Raw genomic sequence first — 20294 nt, 5'->3', positions numbered from 1 at the left:
AATGCATTATGACATCTTACTTCCTTTTTAATGTTTCTATTAGGGAGCAGACGTCCTTGGAAGAGGGGGAGATCCCCTGGCTGCAGTACAGTGAGGTGCATGAGAGCAGCAGTGATGAGGGGAACGAGCCTGCCCATGAGTTTGCACAGCCAGAAGCCTTCATGTTGGATGGGAACAACAACCTTGAGGATGACTCGAGCGTGAGCGAAGACCTGGATGTGGACTGGAGGTCTGTGTCTTTCTGCTCCGTGCTTCCTCACCCGCTGAGGAGTTCTCCTGGGCAGGGCATCTGCTAGTGAGCTTAGGCTTCTTCCCATCTCATTACAGATGCCACTGTCCCCATGGTTGGGCTGCTTCACTTTTACTCACCCTTTGCATTGATTTTAAGAGAAAAAAATTTAAGGCTCTGGTTTTGAATATCTCAGTACCTGAAATAATTTCAGACCTACAGAAACAGCAGCAAGATGATGCAGACTGTTCCCACCTGTCCTTCACTAAGATCTTGTAAATGTTAGTATTTAAAACTGTTTACCCCATTCTCCTTTTCCTTTTCTCCTTGTATTTATGATATGGAATCTTTTGGCTCTTTTATAAATAAGTCCACAGTAATTATTTTTCCCTATAAACATTCTAGAATAAATTGCTGGAAAATGGGAACTTTTTTCTTAGATAACACATAATCGCTGAAATCATAAAATTAGTATTGATATAGTATTAATAATTTAAACCCCAGAGCTTACTCTAATGTTCATAGTTATCTTATGACTGACTTTATAGGAAATGTTTATCTGAGCTAATCCAGGACTGTCATTGCTTTAAGTAAACGTGTGTTTCTTTAATCTGGCCGTCTCTTCTATTAATCTTTGTTTTTCAATTCTGACAAATATTTAAAAAGTTTAGGCCATTTATTTAATTCCAAAATAAATTCACATTGTAATTCCAAAATCATACATAGAATTACTAATTTTTAGAAGGAACAATAAAAAAATTATACATTTTGCCCTAAATACATACCAGAAGACACATGGCAGACAACTTTGAACTGTCCAATTTACCATTTCCTCTTTTTAACCAATGGCTACTTTGAGACTATAAACAACCTGATAATTCTCCAACTATCAAACTTCCATCTGCTAGTTTTAGCATCCATTAGTAATTCTTGTGTGAAACATGAATTTTTAACATTGATTATTCTTCAGTGGCCCAATTACAACTAGATATCTTGTCCTGAGTGTCTAGGTTTGTTTATGCTACTGAAGAAAAGAGTGATTAGGAAGCAATTTACTTCAGTCCTTGGATAGTCTTTCTCTAGGAAATAGATGTTTGTGTTGTTTCGGAGTTTCAATCTGGGCTGTTGGGAAGCAGTGTGTAGGGAGGAATGGGAGGACAATTTCTCTTGTGTAACTGCAGCCTGCTGTCTCTGTGCCTGGCACCTTTAACTGTGATTCAGTTAAATCCTATTGCCTGATCACAAGCCACTCTCGTTGCATTTAAGTTCATTGTTAGAGCAAATGTTGATATTACAAGAGTTGATTCCTTTCATTCTGAAATGTGTGGAAGGGTAAGAATGTTCCTATGTTCCATGTGATGTTCGTTGCTAAACTAAATTTTCTTAATATACCTTTTTGTGCACTTTATTTATAATTCTGTGGCAGTCCACTGGTTGACTATTTTAAGCTAACTTATATGACTGTGACTCTGATACTCAGATGCTGAGAAGATATGGAGGTCAGCAGAAGTTAGTCTTTTTAGACAAACCATTTTTGACTCTTGGGCTTCTATGGTGATGTGAGCACATCTATACAGTGCATCCCATAGGCACCTGGAATGTGGGTTAGGAGCTGCACAGAGATTGGAACTGTGAGTGTGGGAGCTAACCTGCAGAAGAAACCATAGAGGAAATGAAATTGAATTAATTCCTAAGGCTGTAAAATTGGAGAGCAAATTGCTTTGTTTTGTTTTGTTTTTTAAGACAGAATATCAATATGTAATTGTAGGTATCCTGGAACTCACTGGAATATACTGCCTCTGCCTCTCCAGTGCTAGGATAAAGACATGTCCTACTATAATTGGGTTTCCTAATTTTGAAATATTTAACTCTAGGGCCTGGGAAAATTTGGAATCTATTTAAGGATAAAGGAAATAACTTTACACCAGATTCAAACCTGTTTTTCGTGAAGAGCTTATAGTTCTTTAGCACCTGAAATCTTAAAAATAAACAGTTTGGTAAAAATTAGTTTTTTAGCTTTTAGTAAATGAAGGTGCTCTGATTCTTATCCAAGGGGAAGAAGAAAGATTGGGGAAGGCTTGAGAAAATAAAATCTTATAAAACCCAAAGTAATTAAATAGTTCAGAGTAGGCAGGGATTTGGGGAGAGCTCTTATTTAGTTATAGAATTCAAATATAATAATTTTTTTTCTCATATTTTTACCTTTACCCAGATTGTAAACTAAAATTAACAGGGAGAAAAGTACAGGGAAGGGACTGGATGAGTAAAATCCTGCTGTAAGCAGACTTGGGGGTCAGAGGCAGAGAATTCCCCAAGTGCTTGGTGCGTGAGACTGAAGCCCGGAGCCAGTGGCTGTATTAACTCTGTAGTTAACACTTAGCATTGCTGTTGTTTTCCTGTTCTTCAGTTCTTACAATTCACAGGAAAATATTTCTAAGTTTTCTACTTACAAAGTTTGTACAGCCTATCAATATGGTAGTATTAAATTACCCTCACTGTAAGATTTCTGAAACCATAGTTATCAATCTTGGATTTTTTTTGTTTCTTGTTTTTTGTTTTTTTGTTTTTTTCAGCCTGTTTGATGGTTTTGCGGATGGACTTGGAGTTGCTGAAGCCATTTCTTATGTGGATCCTCAGTTCCTCACCTACATGGCACTAGAAGAACGCTTAGCCCAGGCTATGGAGGTATCTTCGTAACTGACAGCTCCTGCTGAGATTGTTTCCACATGAATGCACATAGAGCCAGGGGCCCTGTAGTCTCAGCAGTTAGATTTGCTCTCTCTCACACATGTGCACGCTGTTCAGCAGAGGGTTACATTTGTTACCCCTTCCTGCAATTTTATTTTCTTAAACTAAAACACACAAACTTATTTTGAAATGTATTTTCCCAAAATTTAAAACCCAGATTTTTTTTTTCCAAGTCCTCCCATTATACTCTTGAACCTCAACACTGGAATTCTTGTCAAAACAAAAACAAAGCCTGTGTGCTTTCATTTATTTGTGTACTAAGCAACACACCTCTTTCATCAACAGTTGCCTTTGTTTCTATTTCTCTTCTAGTACTAGGCCTATCTTTATCTTTACATATTAGTTTTTGGTGCAGATCTTGGCAGTATAGATTAGACTGATCTTAGATCTCATGTTTGAATGAGTGCAGAATAAAGGAGCAACCATCTTTAATTTTTTATAACTGATATTAGAACTTTCTATATAATCTTAAATAATATTGCTTGAGCATCTTTGCAAAGAAAATGTTTTGAAAAATTTAATTCAAGGCTAGCAAGATAGTTTAGTGGGGAAAGTGCTTTCTCCCAAGCCTGGTAAGAAGTCAACTCCAGGGCCCAGCACAGTGGGAGAGAACCAGGGCCCAGCACAGTTAGAGGGAACCAGGGCCCAGCACAGTGGGAGGGAACCAGGGCCCAGCACAGTGGGAGGGAACCAGAGCCCAGCACAGTTAGAGGGAACCAGGGCCCAGCACAGTTAGAGGGAACCAGGGCCCAGCACAGTGGGAGGGAACCAGCTCAGGAGGTTGTACTGATGGCCATACCCTTGCACACATGAATACATATACACACAATGAAAATGTAACAATAAAAAAAAATGCAGAAAATTGGTTTAAACTGAGTTACAGTTTTCTCATTTATAATTACAGTTACAGATAAATTAAAATTTTTGGCTAACACTTAGAATTTTACTGGAAATAACATTTCTTAATGAAATGGAGGGAGGCCTTTTCTCTAATTACTTTTTGAGTTTGTTCCTAGAGAAACATGTTCAGCAAAAATTTTATGTTTTTATCTTTGTGGACGTATATGTGTAGAGTATGTGAGTGTGTGTTTTATCAATGCACATTTGGTTTGCTCCTACTTTGCCATTGTATAGCCATTATAAATCATGCTGTGATCAGATCCATCTGCACCAATCTGAGCTTCAGCTGTTTGGAGAAGTAGAATTGCTAGATTGCATAGTAACTATTTTTATTTATTTATTTTCATTTAATTATCCATTTGGTTTTTTTGAGACAGGGTATCTAGTGTGTAGCCCTGGCTTTCCTAGACCTCACTCTGTAGACCAGGCTGGTCTGGAACTCAGAGATCCATCTGCCTCTGCCTCCCAAGTGCTGGAATTAAAGGTGTGTGCCGCCACCGCCTGGCTAAGTATGTGTAGTTTTAAATGTTTAAGAACTTGCCATACTGTTTTCTGTATTGGCTACAACATTGTGCATTCATACCAGGAAGGGGCCCAGTTTGGGTAGCCATCTCAGTAATGAAGTATTAAGCTAGATTAATGGAGTGTCATAGCTTTGTGATCTTATGGTGTTGTTATTAGGAAATGCTGCTAACAAGTAATAATCTGGATTTAGCATTAGTCATCTTGGTTGAGAGCAGTTCAGAAAGAAGATTCCAGCTGTGACCTGGGATTACTGTTGTAGGTTTTCTGGAAGGACATAAAGTAGGACATAAAGGATGGACAGAAAGTGCCAGGCAGAGGGACGGAGCAGCACTCTGTGCAGTGAGAACATAGTGAAAACTGGCAGCAGCAGGAGACAGGCCTGTCTGCCAGACAGTCTGAACTGTAATCTAGAAGAGAGGATGGTCTGTACAAACGGTCATGTGACCACTTGTTTTTCCACCTTCATTGGAAAGTCATTTACAGGGATTTATCCCCTAAGTAAGGTTGGCTTATTATTACAACAACTTGTAATGCTCAGTGACTAGCAGTGTGCATGTGCTGATTCTGTGTGAGTAGAGAAAACCTCAGGAGTCAGTTTGTTGTTTTCACATTGTAAACATTTAGTAGTCTCACCATGACATTGTTTTTAATCTCGTGAAGTGAGCTTTTCTAAAGTGTTCCTTTTCCTGACGTTGTTGATCCCACACAAGAGCTCTGACTGTTCATCTAAAGAATGCAGTGATAATGAGTAAAGAGCTTATTACTGAAAGCTAGGTGGAGCTGTGATAGGCTGGGCTTTCTACACACCTTGTGTCTGTGTACACACACACACCACATAAAGAAGAAGCATGACGTAATGATCTTGGTGGTAGGGCACAGAAGTAACAGCAAAAGAATATGAAAGTGATAAGACATCTTAAGTGGCTTCCCTATACTGTTTTAATGTTTTCTAACAAAGAACTATACTTTTCGTTTTTAGACTGCGCTGGCACATTTAGAGTCTCTTGCAGTAGATGTTGAGGTGGCTAATCCACCTGCCAGTAAGGAAAGCATTGATGGACTTCCAGAAACTCTTGTTCTAGAAGATCATACCGGTAAGGTCACAGTTCTCAAGTTTGGGATGGCATGGTGTATATTTTAATGCATTATTGGGGCACTTAGGAGATAAAGTAGTTAAGTAAAACACACACACAGACACAAACACACATATATACTATACACACACACATATATCCATAAGGTGACACACTTTCACCTAGTAGAAAATGTGTAATAAAATTTACAACAAAGGTCAAGTGTTTGCCGGCCTTCTCTTAAAGGAGGAATGCTTATGAATTTCCAAATTAATCCGCTAGAGTCGTGCTTGCTGTTACTTGATAAAGCTCTGCCTGTCAGCTGTCATGGCTGTCGTGTGATCAGTCTCCTTTGTACTCAGCGCACTGTTTGTTGTTGTCAGCTATCGGTCAGGAGCAGTGCTGTCCCATCTGCTGCAGCGAGTACATTAAGGACGACATCGCGACAGAGCTGCCTTGCCATCACTTCTTTCATAAGCCTTGTGTCTCAATTTGGCTACAGAAGGTGAGCTTCAGGGGGACTTCCTCAATACTTCTTTCACAGTACTTCCTCCAAGTAGCAGACTTGATTTTAGAAGTGTCTCAAGACTTTTACACCACTCAAAGTGCACTGTGGTAAAAAAACAAAAAAACAGTATTTTGCGAGTGTGCACAGGTGTTGCTGGAAGTTTATGAGAGAAATATAATCAAGTGACCCCTCGTCTAGGTTTTATAGACCTACCTTAAAGACATACCTGTAACTTTGAGTGGGCTCAAGTTACTTAAGAAATAAGTTTTACTAACGTGCCGTGATCTCGGTTGTCACATAAGGGGTGTTCAACATCTAGCTCAGTAAAAGCCGGAGTTGCCTTCCTGGCAGCTCCTGTCTCCCTGGGACAGCCCTGCCGCGCCCCTCACTCCTGCCCTGTCCTGTTTGCCCTGCACTGGCACGTCCTGCTCATACTGTTTAAAGTCCCTGAGATCCAGTGTAGAGACATTGACTGTTCCTCACAGTGCCAGGTGCCATGTACTCTCGCCGGACTTCCCAATTTGCTGAAATCTTTTTTATTATTCCTCTGTCTCTCTCAACTGCTTCTTTGTCCTGTCACGAGGACCCATGTTCCCACCCACCAGTGGACACAACTACACTTTTCCCAGTGTTGACATTTAAGAGATTAGTTTTCTTTATTTTTTTTCCTCCAACAGGATTAAACAGGTTTTTTTTTTTTTTTTGTTTTTTTTTTTTTGTTGTTTTTTTTTTTTTTTCCCCAAATACCTGGCATATTTTTAAAATATATTGCTAAGTACTTTTTTTCTGTTCAAACTTTAAAACCTCTTATGTATGTGCTTCTGCACCCCCGACTCGTTTTGGTTAGAGTTGTTATTGTGATAGCACTAAATCTCTCCATTCTGTTGGGGACTTGCTCTGAGTTAGATTAGTGGAGCACAAAAATGTCTGTAAAATGAAGTACTCTTTCATGTGGAAGTGAGTGTACTATTCCTGATTACTGCTGGCTCTTTCCTTTTTATTTTTAAGATGTTTTTTAAACATTGATTCCTCTGGTAATATGTATATCACACAATGCTGTGAGAGCTTGTGTTATAACCTAGGAGGCAGTCAGTGCCTAGTGTGTTAAAAAACATAACACCAGCACTAGTAGTAAAAATTAGAGATGACTTTTTAAATAACAAAGTGGCAAGTAAACCCTAATGTATGGTACAAGTGATAAAGCCCTGTGAGAGACGTCAGAGAACTGTCGTGTTAACATGGGAGTTGCTAATGGAGCAGTGCAGGTCACGTGTGCTTCACACTGCAAGACTTCAGAAGTTGTGGTGATGACTTCTCTTACCCTGTTTATTTGTGTTCTGTTGATTATAGCATAGATGGCTATTTCAAACAATAGAATCTATTTACTTCAAATTTTATATAAAGTTGAAATAGTCCATATTATATTTAACATATTTACATGATGTATACACCCAGCATGGAAAAGTAACCTTAAGGTAGCAGAATTTAAGGTCAGAATTATGTAGGAAAGAACTTGTAATTCTAGTGTATAGTAGCAGAGGTGATGCTAGTAGAAGATATTTCTGACATTAGTAGAAAAGCAGGATTATGGGCTACAAATCCGCACGGTGTATACCTGAGCCTGTGGTTCATGTCCACTCCTGCACAGCAGCCAGCCCTCCAGCCTTTGCTCCCTACCTGTGGTAGTCCTCCTTCCTTCTAGCAAACTGTAGCTCTGGTCCTGTTCTTCCCTTCCGTTAAATGGGAGTCAGACTGAGGTGGTTTTCTTTAACTTGCAGAATAGTGGGTTTCTGTCTTGGCCTTCAAGGCCTTCTGTTCTCTAGCCCCCAACCATCCCTTCAGATACGCTCTTCTGTACATTTGTTCATATTCCTGTGCATTTCTTCCTGAAGCCGGGCCCTGGTCAGTACCATCTGAGGTGAATGGATCAGCCAAAACTCTACCTTTCCTGTCTTTACCATAGCAAGCTTTCTTACACTCGGTTGTACACACCACTAGATGATCCCTGTAGTTGCCCACTGACTCCTCAAAAGAACTGGAAATGTACTGGTGTTCTATTCCCTATCCCAGTGGCTGTTACATGGGTAAGGTGACTTAGCCAGCACATCCTAGGCCAAAGCTACACACGTTTGTATGATGCTGCTGTAGAAGCCACTCACTGTGGCAAGTATGTAGTCAATGTCCTTGACTTTGCTATAGCGTGGGCTAACAGTCTAATTTTTGTCATCTGAGGAAAAACTTAGCATGAAGCCACCCCTGGGGAAAGGTTCTTCAAATAAAATTCTTTGTCACTTTCAACAGTGTGATGGCTTCACCACCCTTCTATCAGGGAGATAGATATATTAGGACAATGATCTGTCTCTGTTGTCTGCTGTTTGTCTAAAACATGCTACGTTCCTTTGCTTCTCTTCCAGATCTATGGTTAATTTGTTATTTAGATAGCACATAGCTTGTTCTTTGTAGAAATGAATTATCTGGTAACTTAAGTAAGGTCTGAAGTCCATGTGTTTAATTAAATTTATCTACACTAAAATGTATGTAACTACATGTTACTACATGTATGTAATAAGGAAGGTGGGAGGTGGCAGTATACTTTGGTGAGCCAGTTGTGTGTTACCATTCACATATGCTTAGCGGTAAAATAATGACTCAGTTTGGGCTGTTAGGAAGTTAGACGGTGACCTTCGTGGGGGCAGGCACTAACTAGCCCTTCACTCAGCTTTGCTGTAGTGCTCAGGCTGAGCGTGGACCTTCTCAGTAAAGAGTCAGTGAATGCAGGTCCGAACATGGTCATAGCAACCTGTTTTGTTGGAAAGAAATTTGAGTGTGGCACTAAAATTGTGACATGTTATTAAACAAAAGGTTTTAAAGTTTTCTCCTTATATTGTGTGTGTTAGAGCCGTTTTTTTTTTGTTTACATGACTTGGGGGAGCACTGCAGTTCAGAGGGCATATGCCTTTTGCAGAGGAGCTGAATTCGTAACAGCCAGGTTAAGTGATTCCAGTTGCTGTACCTACAGCTCTCAGGGAATCTTAACACTCTTGTGGCTCCGTGGGCACTTACCCATGCACACACACACAGACACACACACACACAATTTAAAACAACAAATCTTAGAGATACTTGACTTGCTTGTGGGATGATATAATGATACTATGATTTCTGACAGTGGTTGGTTGGTTTGTTTCCCTCCCCCCAGTCCGGAACATGCCCCGTGTGCCGCCGTCACTTCCCACCTGCAGTTTTTGATGCATCTGCAGCTGCTTCCTCTGAACCTGACCCTGATGCCTCACCTGCAAGTGACAATGCTGAAGCCCCGTAAACCGTCACGTGAGAATGAGATCGAAATTCTATCAATCTGCAAATTCCTTCTAAATCTCATGTGCAAATAATTATATATAAATATATTTAAAATGCTCTATGTAGTATATGCCATAGTTTAGAAAGAGAATATTAACCTTTCTAAACTGAACTTAGGTTTGCAGAACATGCTAAACATTTTCAAGCTGAATGTTGAAGCAGTGCATCCGTTTTCTTCAGTCGAACATGGTGTTCATTGTACGTCAGTGGTCATCTCTGTGGCGTACGTTTCTGTTCCGTCTGAAGTGCTGCCACTTAAAGATCACAGTTCAGCTCTCCTTTCCACATCAGATGTGAAGACTGTGATCACAGCAGTAGTACTATTTGGTTTCATTGAAAATAAACTGAATTCTAAAGCATGCTTTTTCACTGGTCCCTTTGCTTTTGCTACATCGAAACCTCTTGGTTTATAACAATACTGAGAAGGTTAAGATTAGAGCTTTTCAGAATGCCAACAAAGACTAACATTTTGACCAGCACACACACACACACACACACACACACACACACACACACACACACATTTTTTTTATATATATCTTAGATGTAAACCTCCTGAAATGGTCATGTAATAAAAATATTCAGTGAACATTAAATGTGTGTAAAGGCTAGAGAAGCATGTGGTTAATCTGATGTGCTTCGTGCTCGGCAGTTTTGTGTGTTTGGCTTATGAAACACTACATAAGCCCTTATCCAGTCTGCTTTACTTGTTAAATATTTGAAGGCCCAGAACACTCCTGGCATATGTGTAAGAAGTTGGGTGTAGTTAGCTTAAAGTAGTTTGGGTTCTACTTAGAAGGTCTGAAGATTTGCACACGGTCATGTTTGTAACTGTATCATCCCAAATAAGAATTGCACAGCTTTTCGGTGATGATATGAGTAGGCAAGTCTGCACAGACATGTAGGTAGCTCACAGATGAGACCTGATGTCAGCACTACTGACAGTGCCTTAGAAGGCACAATGCTAGAGCACATGCAAGTGCACACCTACCTGGTCCGCTGCCTGTCTAGTTTCAGGAATATTTACATAGCTTCCAAAATGCAGCTTCATTTAATTTGTGTAATATCTGAGTGTTTATATGCTTTCTTTTTTCTCCAGTCTTAAAAAAGAAATGAATTTTCGCTGTTGGCACATTTGAGGCTTAAATATAAGAAACATAACACTTGCATTCTGATTTTTGCATATATTGTAAATGTGGCTGGTATTTACAGCAAATACTGTGTATCCTTTTATGGGTAAAAACAAAGTGAACATTGCATGCAAGTAATGTGGTGAATTTGTAATTTAGGGGTTTTCTGGGGCTTCTGTGACTTTGGATGCTTAAATTCAGGCCTTAATGTTGCTCTAGCTAGCATGTTTCCTTCTGATGTATATAGTCCATGTTGTATAAACTAATCTTTGCTTGTTTTCTACTCTGTGATCTTTCCATACCATATTTCACTGATGATCAGTTAGTGTCCGAAACTCACATTAGTTCCCATGTGTGTACTGTGGAGATTTGTGAATTGTGTGGCTTGTTTTCTTTTATGTACTGTTGATTAGTTATGACACTTACTGATTAAACTTACCTTTACTTACAGATTGCTGTGTAACAAGCCACATGTTATGTTTAGTCAGTATTATGGGACCTTTGTTTTATTCTTCTAGGTAGCAGCTGTCCCAAAGAAAATATTTTTTCTTTGCCTATTAAGATTTAGCTATTATCTGCCAGTTGTTAAGGGGTTTGGTTCCAAACTCAACCAGCGAGTTGATGGTGAGAAAGCTGCTGTACTCTTGGCTTTCCGTCTGTTCCCATCCTTTGTTGGCTCCTTACTCCGCATACACAGCTGCTGTGAAGGAGGAAGCTGAATGAGACTTGTTTTAATTCTTTTTCAAAAGGAAAATGAAGTTTTAGGACTTTCATGGTAGCAAACCTGACAAGTTCAGATCCCAGTATATTATTTGATCTTATCTTGGATCCTTTTGAAAAGTTAAGAATATATGAAGGTAAATTAGAAATAGAAAAAAATATTGATAAAATGTCATTTATCTTATTTCTCTATGTTGTTACTTGGCCTATTAATTTTAATTTTTTGAACATTTTATTTCTTGTAATATGAATGCTGATATTTAAAGTTTGACTCATGTGGATTTTTTTTTTTTTGTGTGTGTGTGTGTGTGTGTTCCTTAGTTGTTATCTCTAAGCTAACTAACTTTAAGATTATTTGTGATATGGATTTATATATGAGCCGTTAAAGTGGAATGCAAGGTGTCCAAAAGCCCAGGTCTGACTGTAACGATTGCTTTATTGTTCTACAATCCCAGCCCTGCCTTTTCCGTGTAAATCATAAACAATAAACAGGATATACTCGGTGTTCATTTCTAATATTTAATTGTGTGATCCTATCACTTTCATAACATAATCCTTGAAGAACTTAAGAGTCAATAACAAAGAACACAACTCTTGAAGAATCCTAGATTGAGCTGACAGGGTTTTTGGTTTGTTTTAGTTTCTTTCCCCTAGGAAATCTAGGGGCCGCATAGGTCGCTTCCAGGGGCAGCTAGCAAGCTTGTGCTGTTGCCCTTTCCTGCCTGACGTTCTCTGCAATCCCACCGTCCTCTGCAGAGCCTGGCTCCTGTGCTGACTCAGACTGTGGGAACACTTGACATTCTGTGATGCCTCACTTGAGCTGGCTGTCTCCAAACCAAATGTGTGACTGCCGTCAAATATGCCCATCAAGACTGATCTTTGATGGTTCCCAAAGGGCTCCAAGGTGTAGTTCTGAATCCATTGCATAATAGAGTATATCCACATTATTAAACAAAAGCTAGTTTTGTTAGGTTAGATTTCTAATTTTCCTCATAAAACATGCTAGAAAAACAGTCTTAAAAGTAAGAGCAGCGGTGGTGTTCCCTGCCCCGCAGCAGTGCTAAGCCGCTTCTAAAGTGCCATCTTCCTTGTCCAGCCATTGATGCTGTAGTCACCTTACCTCCTTGCAAAGGCAGGACTTTCTGTAAGAACAGTGGCCTTCAGATTCTCTATAGATAGCAGAGACACAAGACTAGGATAAAAACTTGTGTCTCCTGTGTTCCCACCTCAGGCTCCCCGTTTAAATGTTCCCGTACATCTGATCAGACCAGTCTAAGGCTGACTCTTTCAGTCATTCTGTTAGTTTTCCTCATTAGGCAACATCCCCCGGCGGTGTTAACTTGGGTGTTGCTAAAGCAGGCCTTCCATGTTTGCTGGGGGATTTGTTTGTTTTTGACGTTACCTAGAAGTGTTGAGGATGGACTAAAAGCCCTGGGGTAGCACTGTAGACAGTTTGATGTCTTAGTACTTCCAGTTCACCTAACTACCAGCCACCCTGTGGGCCCGGTTCATGTTTTCCCAGGAAAGACATAATGTTTTTGCCATGTTTTAAAGATATGTCTTTGAAAATAGTTACATCTGCTAGTGGGGTAAATTAAGAAAGGGAAGGAAGTCAGCTGGAACCGCTTCCTTCTTAACAAAACGGTGTAAGCTTTCTTGTTGCTCATTTGCCATCTGTTGACTAGGCTGTTCTAGGTTTGATAAGATTTCACTGTCAAGCTCTTCTTAATTTCTGGAACCTACCTTTTCCCTGTTCAGATTTTGTCTGAAATAATACGACATTGACAGATCGTATAATTACTCTGCTTCTAATTTTGTTACAAAGTGACAAATCTAATTAGGCTTTGCACAATTGAGTAAGTTTGAAATATTTTTGTTACGTTCTGTCTTAAGGGGAATAAATATTAAGTGCTTGGTTTCCATCGTTGCTTTTAGGTCTTTGGAGTTTGATGTACATTGTACATATAAAATTGTAAATGTGCCATCGTCACCCCAGGGGGTTGAGAAATTTTGACAGGAAAACTTCATTAAGTCAAATAAAATTTGGGCCCATAGAGACAACTCAACATTTGAGTGTGGGAATACACACTACAGTGTATTGAACAGCATGTGTGTGGGCTTGTGTGTGTAACTGGACACACATATGTCATCCTCAGTTGCTCCTCCATCACAGTCATTGAGGCAGGACCTCACAGGCAAGCTCAGAGCTTGCTCAGTGTGCTCTCTGTTCTTCAGCTGGGCCCAGGACCTCCTAACCTAGAATTCCAGTGTTTAGGTTTGGTTTGTCCTGAATTTCAGAGGCTTAATTTAGTTTAAATTTGCATTTAAAGCAGATAAAGTTGGGAGTGGAGAGCTTCCAAAATCAGTTTTGTCTAGAAAGCAAATTCTTGTCTTAATTTTGATCAGATTAAAGAAAAGCAAAAATGGGACTTGGTTGCAACCCACATCTACATGAATAAATAACACAGAAAGAACAGGTCTAGAATATTAAAAGTAATGCATGAAAATAATGCACAGAGCATGTGAAACTGTAATCTTACCTGAATCTTCTAAGAAACATCACCAAAGTCAACAAATTATTATCTAAGTCACCTTACCTGAGCTGTTTACTAAATGTCTACCAAACGCTTAGTCCATTGAAAGGAGCACACTGTAAGGAGCCCTAGCTTTTGCCCTCATGTGTTGGAATTTCATCTGTAGAATTTCATCTTAGACCTGTTACTTAGGCCTAAAAGGATGCTGTGTGGTTACTGAAGCTAGAAACAATCAAAGGAAGGAGTAAAGCTTTAGAGCTGTTTCCCACAGGGGATGTTAGCTACCAGAGAGTACCTGAAGCTAAAGGACACACTGCTGGGCTGGCGGTCAAGTTCACTAGACACTCCCTTAGCCATGGTGTCCCCTAAATGAGACAGTTTTTCTTTCTTTCTTTCTTTCTTTCTTTCTTTCTTTCTTTCTTTCTTTCTTTCTTCCTTTCTTTCTTTTCTTTCTTTCTTTCTTTTTAAGCAATTGAACTGGGTGAAATGGAAAGAAAGCCAGAGTTTCATTTATCTGTTGTGCATTACTCTACCTTTCCCACTTACCTTTGCTCTAAGACATTCCCCCATAAGCCTCTACTAAGGACTCACCCCCAAATGGAACATAAACCAAACAGTTCTGAAGTATGGCTGGCAGAATACTCTGGCGGAAAATGCAGTGTAGGTTTTAGTGACCTTAAGTACAGCAGTTCACTGCAGACTGGCTTACCTAAAGGCTTCACAAGGAGTAAAAACCGGTGTAATGGCTAGACTTCCTTCATTTCAGCTCTAATAGTGGCTGAAGAAGTTGCATGAATACACTGAGCCCCACAGGAACTAAGTGCTAGGACAAAACCTCTCTGCAGCAGCCAGTGTGTCACACAAAACTGTCAAATCTGGTCATGTCAGCAACACACCACAAAACTGAAAGACAGGTTCGACACAGTACAGCACAACCCTTCTACTTCAGCAGTCTCCCTACACCACATCAGGACCTAGGAAAGGTCCCAGAGACCTGCAGATGATGTGAAACACCGGGAACTAACAATAACTTTTCCCCTAGGCTAAGTGATCTAACTGCATCAGTTGCTTTTGCCGTCTGAACTCAGGGACAATGCAAAGGTTGTTGACAGTCAGTGCTGTACAGTTGATAGTCCTTGTTACAACCAAGGAAATCAGCTTAGGAAATCCCATTCTTCTGAGATGGCTACTGGCAAACCTGCCTTAGAGCTTGGAGTTATCTTCCTTATCTAGAGCAGGAAACAGATCTATCTTCTGACCTGGGGGGAACAATGTATGCTAAAGACTGCTTCTAAAACAGAGGTCTTTGAAAAGACAATACTAAACAACCCACGCTGTTGCTCGAGAGACATCCAGAAACAAATCCCTGACCAGTTGTTCCCTGGTACCCCACTCTGCTAACACAAGCCACAGAAGTCTCATATAAAGGCCAGCAGTGGTGAGAGTGGAAAGCCTTGTCACTGGGGGAATCGCCAACCAAAAATGGACGCCCTTACTATAACACTTGCACAAGCTGTTACTGGAAAGGATGCCTGAGCCTCTCTTTACTTAGGTATTTGATTATAAAGAGCAGAAAAGTTGAAAAAACTTGACCCTGGGTATATATTATGAGCATATTTTGGAGTCGTTTTTACTGTATCATCTTAGTCCTAGCAGCTTTAGAAGTAGGCCAGCGATGAACTCCAAGAGAAACCAACTGATTAAAGTAAGAGTTACCATCAGTCCTGTGGCCCCCAAGGAAGGAGCCCATCTATTTCTTGTAACTTTACTTTTATTTGCCTCCTGCCCTAATTGGTCTCTGTCCCAGGCAGCTCATTCCTTGGTTATTGGATACCCAGAGCCTGCTCCTATCCAGTAACAGACACCATGGGAGGCTGGGGGAGTGTTGCCAAAGCAACTTGACTGAAGGTATTTGTCCATTCCTGGACTGCTTTGTACTTAGAACCACTTCCAAGTAAAACAAAACAGCAAAGGACAGAAGTCACTGCTTCATTAGCTCTCTTTATGAAGAAAGTAGTGGCTTGCTTAAGATCACAGCTGTAGAAAATTCTGGGGCTAGGACTTGATCCGAGGCTTCTGATTGCAGACATGTCTTTGCCACTAAGTCAAAAGTTCACTTTGCCCACTGTCCTCCTTAGAAGCAGCTATGGTCAGATCAGTAAGGAAGGCCTCAGAGGCCCAGTTGGCTCTTCTACAACCTCTTCTGAGGCGAATCGGGACAACAATAAACACGGAAAGCTCTCCTCTGCTTCCTTGTGGGAGTTGAGAGGACTTACCCAAGATGGAGGCCTGGGTAAGGGGACAGAGCTGTTTCTCCAAGGCTATTCATCTGGTCCTTAGGAAAGCAGGGGTACAGAATGGAGTTTCAAGCTCTCCAAGGGTGGCAACACTGGTTAGCAATCTCTAGGAGCTGTGATTGCTTTACTTTCCTGAATTGAGAACCCTGCTGGGTTCTTTAAAAGACAAGGAAAGGCACAGTTTACCTTGTAAATTGAGTAACCTGCTCTGAAGACCTGTTAAGTCAGGGATGAAGCCAACAGAAGTGAAGAGCTTCACCCAGCCAAGGAGAATTACTTTTTTTTTTTCAAGTAGAAAAGGGGATTGTTAAGCAGGTCTGGGCAGCAACACATCCACACTCATGGTTACAGGAAAGGGGTTGTACTGGCTGGTTCTGTGTAAACTTGACACAAGCTGGAGTTATCACAGAGGAAGGAGCCTCAGTTGAGGAAATGCCTTCCACCCCAATTTGCTTCTTGGTCATGATAATTTGTGTAGGAATAGAAACCCTGACTAAGACAAATTGGTACCAGGAGTGGGATATTCCTGTGACAACCTGACCATGTTTTGGGGAGGACTGTGGAAGGACTTTGGAACTTTGAGCTAGAAGAGCCATTGGCATATTAAGAGCTCTATGGGATGGTCTATAGGAGCTTGGAAGATGATGTTGAGAACAGTGCAGAAGATGGTAGGCCTGGCTTGTGAAATTTCAGGGGGAAGATTAAAGACTCTTTGGTCAGGGCTGTTGCTGTTTTGATTGTGAAGATTCTGTGGTTTTGATTAGCTGGGACTGAAGAATCAGCTGTGATTAACAAGATACCAGAACTACTAAAGCAAAACCTTTGCCTTACTGGGACTATTGATGCTGGTCAGCTGGAGCTAAGAAATTAGTGGTGATTAAGAAGAGACCAGCATCACTGAGGTGATATCTTCTGGGAACTGTTATGTGAGAGCACAAAGAGGATGTGTTCCAGTGATAGCCAAGGTTGTACCTCCTGCTGTGGCTGGACTTGGTAATGTGGAAGAGTCACCCAGGTAGTACTGGTTTTGAAGGATTGAAGGGGTCATGGAGAGCAGCTGAGGCTCAGCACTGAGAGAGGCCATGGAAGGCCATTGGTGAAGGTGCATCCTAATGGCGATTAGTGCCCCAGGACTGACTGGTGTTTTGCCAGTACCACAAGATGACCACCAAGAACGGCAGCGGCAGTGGAGAGCAGGCAGCTGGAGCCTAGGAGACAAAGTGTGTGCTACAAAGGGCAGAGCTGGAGAAGTGACTCAAGCCCTTCGAGGAGCCCAGAAATTCATAAGTGGATTCCCAGACACTGGATGGTTAGAGATTGATTTTACTTTGACTGTGACTGTGCCCTGATATCTTTCTTTCCCTCTTGAAGGAAGAAGTGGAGCCCACAGTTTAGAGATTTTAAATTGTAAAAAGACATTGATTTTTAAAAGAGACTGAATATTTTAAAGGTATTGCAGTTTTAAAATGTAAGAATTGATAAAGACTGTGGGACTCTTAAGGTTATCTAGATCTTGGGGATGAACAAGAAAGTAGGGTTGAAGCTTAATATTGATTTGTTTGCGTGTCAAGGTGACACGGGGTCAATTGTGCTGGCTGGTTTTGTGTCAACTTGACACAAGCTGGAGTTATCACAGAGAAAAAAGCCTCAGTTGGGGAAATACCTCCATGAGATCCAGCTGTAAGGCATTTTCTCAACTAGTGATCAAGGGGGGAGGGTCCAGCCCATTGTGGGTGGTGCCATCCTTGGCCCAGCCCATTGTGGGTGGAGCCATCCTTGGCCCAGCCCATTGTGGGTGGTGCCATCCCTGGGCTGGTGGACCTGGGTTCTATAAGAAAGCAAGCTGACCAAGCCAGGAGAAGCAAGCCAGTAAGTGACATCCCTCCATGGCCTCTGCATCAGCTCCTGCTTCCTGACCTGCCTGAGTTCCAGTCCTGACTTCCTTTGATGATGAACAGCAATGTGGAAGTGTAAGCTCAATAAACCCTTTCCCCTCAACTTGCTTCTTGACCATGATGCTTGTGCAGGAATAGAAACCCCGACTGATATGGGGATTAAAGGATGCAGCCAGTCAAGAGGTTACAGCCACTAGTTATTCCTTTTCTTTCCTTCCTGCCCTTCACTAGGCAGGCTGGCTGAGCTTAGATTCTTGCTGTGCCTCATACCCAGTCTCCATGTGCCGGCCGCCTCTCAGTAGGCACAGATAGAAGTCACTCAGGGTTACGAGGGTTGTATTAATATGGTGTTTTTAGAATCTGGCACCTAGGCAGGTCAGGATGGTGTTAGGAGTCTACCAAAGTCCGCCCCACAGTTACCTGGCACTATAAAAGGGGCTGCTAACCCCCTCCTCACTCTCTTGTTCTCTCTTCTCTTGCTCCTACCCCTTTGTCCCTCCTCTCCCCATTCTGTTCCCGCATCTCTCCATGTACTCATGGATGGCCGGCCTCTACTCCTCTTCTCTCTCTCTACCCCTATTATCCTCTTAACTCCCCTCCCCATGCCCTAAATAAACTCTATTCCTGTGGTGGGGTAGGAGAGGACCCAACATGGGTCCTCCAGAGGCATCCCCCTTCCCCCCATACCTCACCACACCTCCATAGACCATACCCCCCTATTCTCTTTATCTTTTTCCTAACATTGGTGCCGAAACCCGGGGCATACAGTTTATTTATCTTTTTGTATAAACACATCAGGTGGAACACTTCTCTGTCTTGCAGGTTTCCATGAGGCAGGCATTACTCCGATGGGACACAGCCTCTCTGGGGAGTGGCTAGCTGTGCCCTATGGAAGGTGGCGCTGTCTCTGACCCTCCTTTGCTCTCTTGTGGAGTGAGCTAGTGCCTCTGCCTTGCAGTTTAGCCTGGGTGGCTGATGGAACAGAGCAGGTTAAGACCGGGCCACAGAATTCTTGGGCCTTGAAATTTAAGATGGTCTCTCCTGTCCAGGGTTGTTCTCTAGGCCTTCAGCCAGGCTCTGCTCTAGAGAGTGAATTCTGCTGACTGGACACATGTTCCCAGTACATGCTGCCAAGAGCCAGAATCACACGGAGTCAAATTGACTCTCGTGTCTCAGTTTCAGGGCTCAGCTTGAGTTGTGTGTGGACTCATGTCACACAAGTCTCACTGCAAGTGTAAAGCATTCCAGCGCAAGGGCACCCCACATGGAAAGAATCACATGCTAGGTGAGAACACAGTCTAGGGGGTCAAAGTGAGGGTATAGCTGGAAGCTGGGCTTGTGTGTATGTTTATGATATGAGATGAAAGCCTGGACACTTAGCAGTTATTCTCTTAGTGTAGGGTATAAGTGATTGCTCAAAGTTTCCTGCGTAGTCTGGGTAAGACTTGCAGAGGTGGCCATTACTGGTGAAGTACAACAGGCCTTTGATAGAGTTGTGGAAGCCATTTCTCAGAGGTCATGGACTATGAGTGATGCAGCCACCACCATCAGATTGTCAAACAACTTCAGAGGCCTGAAGGTTTACATATTCCAATAGGAAATAATAGGAAATGAATCAGGAGCTGTGCACATAGCAAAATGCAAGGATAACTATTGCCTGGACTCCAGACAGCAAGTGATGGTGCATTCTTGATTTGTCCCAGGCCTCCATGGGCAAACCATAGTACCTCACACTCAGGAGTTCTGCAGCCAAAGAAATCATATAGTGGAAGACCAATAGGAACTTTTTGGCCCAGGAAGTCCCCTCTGTCTAAAAGGCTAGTGAAAAGACCTAACGGCCATAGGTGAGAAAACCGGGACTAATAACGCCTGTGGGCTGTCAGGATCCCTGAAGCTTCCCAGCCCCTGTAGGAGTCTACCACTCGGGTACTGCAGTGAGTGGACCTGTATGTGGAATCTCCTATCCCTAAAGTCCCCGTGTTTTGCACTGTACAACTCCTGCCCCTGAGTTGCATGCAGTCTCTGCTCCCCAGGAGGCACTGCTGTCCAACTGTTCCGATGAACAGAACAGCTCTGCTTCCGGAAATGCCTGTCTTCTGTCTTATTTCCACATCATCTCCACCAGTGCCATCAGATTTAGTCAACCACAAAGCTGCTGCTGCTGCATTGCAGGGATAGAGAGTTGTTAATGAAAGGGCCAGAGTTAGGGTCCATCTAAGGCCAGTGGGAAAATCCCACCACAAACCTGAGCACAGACCCCTTCTCTTCCAGGAAACAAAACAAAACCAACTGTCAGACCCACGACTCCCAGCTGAACTCCCCTTGGAATGTTTTATACACTGAGTTAATCTGAAAGTTGTTTCACTCCACCAAAT

At 41.8% G+C, this 20294-nt stretch overlaps 1 protein-coding gene and 1 pseudogene across 4 annotated transcripts in view; one reads left to right on the top strand and one right to left on the bottom strand.

Annotated features, from left to right (window-relative positions):
- The window catches only part of PJA2 (praja ring finger ubiquitin ligase 2), a 50169-nt gene extending 38471 nt beyond the window's left edge, over positions 1 to 11698 (top strand). For all 3 annotated transcript variants that reach the window (XM_080933355.1, XM_080933356.1, XM_080933354.1), the window contains 5 exons: positions 44 to 229; positions 2803 to 2914; positions 5382 to 5496; positions 5859 to 5980; positions 9183 to 11698. In XM_080933355.1, the coding sequence (XP_080789481.1) occupies positions 44 to 229; positions 2803 to 2914; positions 5382 to 5496; positions 5859 to 5980; positions 9183 to 9305 (658 nt within the window). In that variant the 3' untranslated portion in view covers positions 9306 to 11698. The remainder of the gene's footprint in view (positions 1 to 43; positions 230 to 2802; positions 2915 to 5381; positions 5497 to 5858; positions 5981 to 9182) is intronic.
- Positions 1 to 20294, bottom strand: part of LOC308433279 (high mobility group protein B3-like) — a 192155-nt pseudogene that overhangs the window by 89494 nt on the left and 82367 nt on the right. The gene's annotated exons all lie outside the window — the stretch shown is intronic.

The sequence above is a fragment of the Micromys minutus genome (genome assembly GCF_963924665.1).
Source record: "Micromys minutus genome assembly, chromosome: 19".
Classification (NCBI taxonomy): Eukaryota; Metazoa; Chordata; class Mammalia; order Rodentia; family Muridae; genus Micromys; species Micromys minutus.
The sequence above is the reverse complement of the archived record's forward strand: the minus strand, read 5'-3'. Positions and strand labels throughout refer to the sequence as shown.